We start from the raw sequence: 7,445 nt of genomic DNA, 5'->3' as shown, positions 1-7,445 counted from the left end.
TTAAAAAGGAACCCACATTTGGAAAACCCACAAATTGGAGGATACTTTTTGTTGCAGTCGGTGTTGAAAAATAATGCCGATGATAACAAAAATATCCCTATTTTGTGGGAGTATCCCCCAATTTATTCACCTTAAAAAGGTTAAATATTTTTTTTTACGGAAGGTTAAAAGGTTAATACCTGCTAAGCACGTCTTTACAGACTGCATGTTATGTGTACAGTTGTACCGTCGCTTTCTTTGCATGCATTAATGAATCTCTCCTCGATATATCTCTTTCTCTATATGGAAAAGATCACTCAATACACGCATAAACTTCTATCTATAAAAAGTAATACAGTAGTATGCCTTAGGCAAGCAAATTAATGCATACCGAACCCAGGATTTCTCTCTCATGCACTAAAATTAGTAGTTAATAGCTGGTTCCTAGTTTTGGTTATAATTACTTTATATAACTAGGTTTTAATTAGGCATTACACGGCCCGACCGAATTTGAATTATCTGATGGCCAAATATGTATACTCCACTGACGATGAGGTTAATGATCTCCAGATTCCATTTTCAATAGTTGATACAACATCAGCAGGAGGTGGCGAACAACAACAAAACTTTGTTAGTGGTGGCCATCACTACCCCTATGACTACTTTGCTAGTCACCCATTTCCAGGTTTATATATGATATACTACAGTTTTTCTTTTCGTATATGTTTTTTTTTTTATATAATTAAGTTTTCACTTCGTACATATGATAATTAGCTTGCACAGATGATGAAACTATATATGCTTTAGTTTTGTGAATGATCACGAGGCTCAAAATGGTGTAGGAGTTCATGCAGCAAACATCATTGATCACCAAGTGAATATGACAAGAAAGAAGACGATGTTGACGAGTGAACAAGTAGATGCATTGGAAAGGAGTTTCCGGGATGAAATAAAGCTGGAGGAGCAGCAGTCAACTGGTAGATTTACCGAGCTAAGAAAGAATAGAGTGAAGTTGGATCCGGAAAGGAAAATGAAGCTTTCTAAGGAACTAGGACTTCATCCTCGTCAAGTCGCGACATGGTTTCAAAATCGACGTGCTAGGCTGAAAGGAAAACAACTCGAACGACTGTACAATGTACTTCAGCAAGATTACGAAGTCGTCTCCAGGGAGAAGCAACATCTTCAACAAGAGGTCAGTAGTAATAGTTACAATTATGAACATGAAACTTATGTGCATGCATATATGACTCCTGACAGGGTATTACGATTTGTACATACACTAAGGTTCTGGAATTGAAAGAGAAGCTTGACGGTCGCCAGTCAATGAAAGCTTCTATAGGATACATGGAACATGGGTCGCAAGTGCAAGCTGAGAGTAACGTTGATGATAATGGGAGTATACGGACTTCTTCTGCTGTTCAATGCTCAAATGATGTAGAGCAAAGACGAACCAGTAACTCAAACACACAGATTTCAGGGCGCAATAGTTATTTTCTCAGTGATGATGCCACTGGGGGGACCAGGGGCTGGCTTACCTTAGCACCAGCAGCTGGGATGGAGCTACATGAAGATTAGTGGGGACAATTGTCTTGGTAATTGTCCTCCCTCATAATTGTTCAAAATTACTTTCATAGAATTGGATTGCTCTGTATTTACCTAGGTAAATTTTATGATTTGCTGCGAAAACTAGTGGTAAATTGCAGGGTCACACCCTGAGCTTTCGTTGCTGTGAAATCTCCTCTTAAGTTGTCCCCTATAAATTTATTGATATTAACTAGTGAAAAGGTTTTTTTTTTCTTCTCAAACCTAGCTACATTGATTTTTGAGTCATTTTCATTACAGGGAAAAAGAATAGTTCCGTGGAGAGAAAGATTAAGAGGAGGGATTTCAAATTATGGCTTTTGTTAACTTGTATACCCGTATACATGTTAAGGTTTAATAAAGAGTTATTTTATTTCATTGCAAATTGTGTTTTTTTGTCTTATTCTACTAGAAATTGGTTTTTCTTACATGAAAAACAACAAATCTTTTTCCCAATGTAAAGAATTATTGTATTCAATGCAATAAAACAAACAAATTTTATTTTCAATGCAAAAAATAGTTGTTTTAATGAACCTTAACATGTATACGGGTATACAAGTTAACAAGACCCCCAAATTATTAAGGAGCAACTTTCTAAAATCTGCGTTAAATGTTAACTATAGTTTTAAAAGAGTACTCTTTTAAAATTGATTTTTCCTACAAACCTAACTAATCGGCATAAAGTGTCTAAAGTACCCTTGAAATTAAGTTAAATTTTTGCCTAACTACCAAAAAATGCTCGTAAAAGAAGGTTTTTCCTATTTCCGATTCCTATTTTCCCTATTTCTCTCCCACATTAATTATCCTAAGTACCACCGCCCATATATACTTTCATAAGTCCTAAGTACTACCTGTTGTGACATTTTATTTGCACCCAATAATAAATCTGCCCAACAACTAAACAAACAAAGAAAAACCTAAAGTTGGCATCACTTCTTGTTCTCCATCTCCACCAATCACTGCCAGCTGTATCTTCAATCAACTTATCTTTAATTTTCATTAACCTCCACAACGGGTTGGACACATCAATGATATTGTACTGTGGGAAGTGTTGATGCAACACAGCCAAATTCCATAACTTTATCAACTGGTCTTTCTAAATTTTTTTTTTATGGATTTGATCGTAATAACCTGCAGTCGTCAAAAAAATGGCCGACGAGGGACTAGTCCATCGGATTAAATTAGTGGGAGAATATGTTGCGTGACTGATTTACACATCCACTAGGCTTTTCGCTGGGTCGAGTTAGGAAGCATTTTATGCTATCTTTTGCGTCAATTTAATTTCACCTAATGTCCACTATAAACTGCATGATCTGATTAGCATGTTTTGGTAGATACACAAGTACTTAAAGAGCAATTGATAATGGAATTAGAATTTAGATAATTTCCCCTAGGTTTTTTGTAACAAACTCTTCCATAATAGTTATTTACCGATTAGTAGCCTATTAATTCATTAGAGTCTCGCAAATTAAATGATAAAAATTAGGTATGCGTACCCGTTTGCACATCTGAGTGGGTTAAGTTCTACAATCGGTTTGTATGTTTGCATACTTGATAGACGCATTTATGTGTCTAATATATCTCAATTGTATATAGTGTTAGCACCCATTTTTGTACTTATTTGGTTATTTTATATATTTGTAGGTGTTTTCAGAAGAATAAGGATTTGCGGCGAAATTGGATGAAAATGCGGCGTTTGAACCTCCGTTGATAGAGTGCCGGAAGCGCCCCAGAAGTGTACCGGAAGTACCCCAGAAATACCCCGGAGGAACCCCGGAAAAAGTGCGGAAAATGCCCCAGAGGACACTTGCTATACGGACCCTTGATTTTGGATAAGGGGTAACCTAATTACTAAGGGGTGACCCATTTCCAAGCAGCTGCTAAAGGGACACCAGGTCTGGTTAAGGGGACACCACATTCAAAGTTCAAATAATGGAATTTGGCGGGAAAACTAAGTTCACGTCTGATAATTCTCTGTTGGATTTCTGGGCAGTTTTGAGGGAGATTAAATCCCTGAAATCAATTGGGCTAGGCCTGTTAATAATAAACAGATCGTATGCAAGTGATTTTATCGATCAACTTGGGCTGGAATGGCTGGGAGAAGCGATCAAAGTCCAAACAGAATACGTGTTCTCTGTGAAGTTTTCAAATATATTTTTAGAGATTCTGGGAGAGTTTTACGTTGAAGTAAAGTGTATCTAGTCTTGTTTAAGGATTAGGAGAATTTTGGAGCGTAAGAAATTGCCAGAAGACGCGTACAAAGCAACAGAAAAGAGATTTCTCTCTCAAATGCACGTGAAGAAAAAAGGGAGATAAACTCGGATTTAATCGAGTTATTTGGACCCTATTGGTATATAAAGGCTGGTGGAAGTGAGAGAAAGTTGGGTCGAGAGTTTGGGGGAGGTTTGGAGGCGAGCAGAGAGGCGCAGGAGGAGTTGCAGAGAAGTTACCTGCTGCTGCTGCTGCCATTAACACGCCTGAAGAACACGAAGAACGGACTCGCAGAAGCAGTCGTTCCTCAACAGTGAAATCGACTGTCATCTGTGGGTCGTAGTTCTTCAACGACAACAGCACCTCAGCTCTGTCGTTGATTCTGGACGCCTTCTGTGGGTCGCAGAGTTCTGTTTTACATCAATTTCTTGTATTTCTCTTCATTGTAAAACACTTTTAAGCATCAATGAAATATTTTGAGAGCATTTTTACTATGATGAGTTAAACCCCAACACTGGGGCGATGGAGGAGGCCGAGCTTCATAAATGGGTAATTTTATTAATTCTTTTTAAGACTTTTGCATTAAAAATTAAGTGAAATATGATTTGATTAAATTGGGTGTTATTTGATTAGATGGGTCATGCTTAGCTTAGGTGATTTGATGTTCCATGCTTAACATTTACAACCAATGTTTTGAGAATCGACTTTGGCAAAATAAGAGTCCATATATGTTTTGAGCTATTATTGTTGAGAATAAATCATTAAGCCTTATGTTATGAAGATTGGCCGAATCATTAGTCCCAGTACCTCTCTACCAATTTGTCAATATTTGTATATATATTTTTAAATCTAAAAATCCATTACCTTCACAAGTTCGAGTTTGAACGATACCCCTTATCATCATTACTACAACCACCAAAAATCACTTATCATTTTGGCGCCGCCGACGCGGATTTGTGCTTAGGTAGAATTATTTTTTTAGGTTTATTATTTTTTTAGAATTATTTGTTTCTTTTTACTTTGTCTTTTTGTCTTTGATTTACAGGTTCAAAGTGGAGCACTAAGGTCTTGGAGAGGAAAAAGCTTAAAGCGAAAAGCGAAAAGAGAAGAAAAAAAGGGACAATTTTAGGATTTAATTTTTTTTTTTTTTTTTTTAGAGTGTGTGAGGAAAACTGTAATTTTTATTTATTTATTTATTTATTTTGGACTTTGGACTTTAAACAATTGGACTTTATTTTTTTAACCCTACGGAAGGGTATTATTATATTAAAAAAAAAATTATTATATAATTGTGTGCAGGGAAGGACGACGATTACTATATCGTCTCGGCCCCTCGGGTTCGTACATGACATAGGAGTCGTGGCCCGAGTCGACGACAACGGTTCATCGCCCGTCTGGTACGGGAGGTAAGTCCAATCGAAACACCCGCGAATCTCCTGCAAGTGGGTTACTGTCTGCCTTAAGGTGATAATTGTTTGAGGACGAACCGGACTGTCTTTATTTTCCTAGTAAAGGGCAAGGCCTGTCCTAAACAAGATAAGGGTTCGGATTTCATCACCGTTCTCTTCTTGCCCGCCTTAGGAAAACGAAACCGAACGCGAACCTAAGCTTAAAATTTGGAATAGAACGAGACCGATAGGGTAACGAGCTTAATAGGAAACTCGTTCGAAAAATATTGGTTGCTCTTTAAGCACATTTCAAAGTTCATGATGGTTTCTGTGAGTTGAATGCGTGACTGCGCCGCCTTGTGATAGCGGTGAGGCCTTGGGTATCAAAGCTCCACTGAGCTTCCCTCGCCTCGATTCAACTTACATTAGCTCGGATTGATTCCAGAGGGGTGTGCTCAAATTGTAACGAATTCCTTTTCGAAGGAATAGAAGCTGGTCTAGAAAACAATCTAAGTGGAGCCATCATGCTTTTTGTTTGCTAGATTCTATAGGTTTGATTTGGTCGAGTCGGACTTGTTTGTGATTGCGTAGAATTCCCCTGCAATTAAGAATGTCGAACTGGTATGATAGAAGCCAATACAATGAATATCGACCTGAATTTGAATATGGACATCATCAGTATTATGACCATAGTGAGAATAGTGACTGGGGACGCCAACCTTTTCAAGGTTATGGTTCATACCATGGTGAGCCCAATTACTATCCGCACGCGCATCAGTCATACGAGCAAGAAGATTATAATACTAGTTCTTCGTCTAGAGGATACAATCAAACTATTGAAAAGTAGTCCTTATTATGATCCTTCAGTTCCTATTCCTTCTCTAGAAGAGACTCTCAGGAATTTAGCTGAGTCATCACGTCAGTTAGCTGAATCGACGTATAAATTAGATGAGGTGAATAATGTAGTTATGGACGAAAGAACTGCAACAACAACTGAATCTGTAGAAGATATCCTCAATAGATTAACTCAAAACTTAGATCCTACACTAAGGGAACTTTCTTTGGAAGAGACCCTTGAGAGGATAGCTGAGTCGACACGTAGACTTGAGTTAGAGACGAACGAAAGTATTGCTCGAAATAACTTGAATTGCCAATATAGTGTATCCAATAATACCCTTGAGAATGAAGATACTTTTTCACATAATCAAGATAACGAGGTTATAATTGGTAACACTACTTATTTAGATAAGGTTCAATCATCTTCGTACTATTATGATGATGAGGATAGTAGTGATGAAGAATCTGAAAATGTAGGCATAGTGATCAGGAATCTAGTAATCCAATTGAGCTTATAGTGATTATATTATTTCTAGTTCAAATCCAAATAATTTTTATGATTATTCACCTATTCAAAAGGACGAGGATTTGATTAGGGATACCACCGTTTTAGACGATGTAGTTTTTCCTTTTGATTACGAAGCCGATAGTGGTTTAGAGGAACGGGTTCATTTCGAAAATACTGTTTTAGAGTCTAGCGACTTAGAAACAATAGTCTTGGAAGAAGAAGATAGACCCGTAGAGATGAGTAAAGATGCACTACCTGATAATAACTTAGAAGAATCTCTTGAATATTTTAAGGACTATGAAGATACGGAAATTCAAGAAATAATTAGAGGTATATCTAGAGACACTGAAAACTCTAAGTTTGGGTGTGATATCACTTCCCTAGTGCCTTATCTTTAACTCTCAGAAAGTCGCCACACTTAGGACTTGATATATGTGCCTCAACCATCTTACAAGATTATCTTCATACACTTTTCCCGAACCTAATGATGTCCAAAAAAGTCAGTTGTTAGAAACCCATCCTCTGGTTGATGTGGTTTGCCCAGGCTATGATCCCCAGATTGACTTTGTTTTCCCACCAAATAGTTTTCTTCCAACTGTGGGAACGTTTAGATTTCAAATGTGTCACTTATTAAGTTCTAAGACTAAGCCTAAGTACTTTAGGAAATTAGAATCGACACATTTGCTTCAGAATGACCACTACTCTGACTGTGGTCAACTATGTAAGTCATACCTAATTGACTTAGAGGATCCTAAATTATTTAGGTTATTTTGTGATTCCAGGTTCTTATCTGAGTTTTTCCAGACTCTAGGACCTAATAATTTGAATCCTACCTATGAGGAAATGCATCCGAGGAAAATAGTCTATTTAGACCCCTTCATAGAACCTGAACCTGAACCGCAATTAGCGATAGTTATCCAGAAACTAGGTAAGGGCATGCT

General features: G+C 37.4%; 1 protein-coding gene across 1 annotated transcript; it reads left to right on the top strand.

Annotated features, from left to right (window-relative positions):
• The first annotated feature begins 501 nt into the window (after positions 1–501).
• Positions 502–1,554, top strand: LOC113328742 (putative homeobox-leucine zipper protein ATHB-51). Its single transcript, XM_026575757.1, has 3 exons — positions 502–664; positions 822–1,171; positions 1,237–1,554. Exons 1-3 carry the CDS (start codon positions 502–504, stop codon positions 1,552–1,554), a joined length of 831 nt encoding a protein of 276 aa, XP_026431542.1.
• The last annotated feature ends 5,891 nt before the right edge of the window (positions 1,555–7,445 follow it).

Source organism: Papaver somniferum, unplaced genomic scaffold (assembly GCF_003573695.1).
Source record: "Papaver somniferum cultivar HN1 unplaced genomic scaffold, ASM357369v1 unplaced-scaffold_114, whole genome shotgun sequence".
In the NCBI taxonomy this organism is placed as follows: Eukaryota; Viridiplantae; Streptophyta; class Magnoliopsida; order Ranunculales; family Papaveraceae; genus Papaver; species Papaver somniferum.
Note: the sequence above shows the minus strand (reverse complement) of the source record. Positions and strands in the feature narration are given on the sequence as shown.

What these genes read in the sequence shown, in the direction of transcription:
- LOC113328742 (XM_026575757.1), top strand. Translation starts at nt 502, where the DNA reads ATGGCCAAATATGTATACTCCACTGACGATGAGGTTAATGATCTCCAG. An exon ending in TGCTAGTCACCCATTTCCAG is followed by an intron (nt 665 to 821) that starts GTTTATATATGA and finishes AAAATGGTGTAG; the next exon opens with GAGTTCATGCAGCAAACATC. An exon ending in AGCAACATCTTCAACAAGAG is followed by an intron (nt 1,172 to 1,236) that starts GTCAGTAGTAAT and finishes GACTCCTGACAG; the next exon opens with GGTATTACGATTTGTACATA.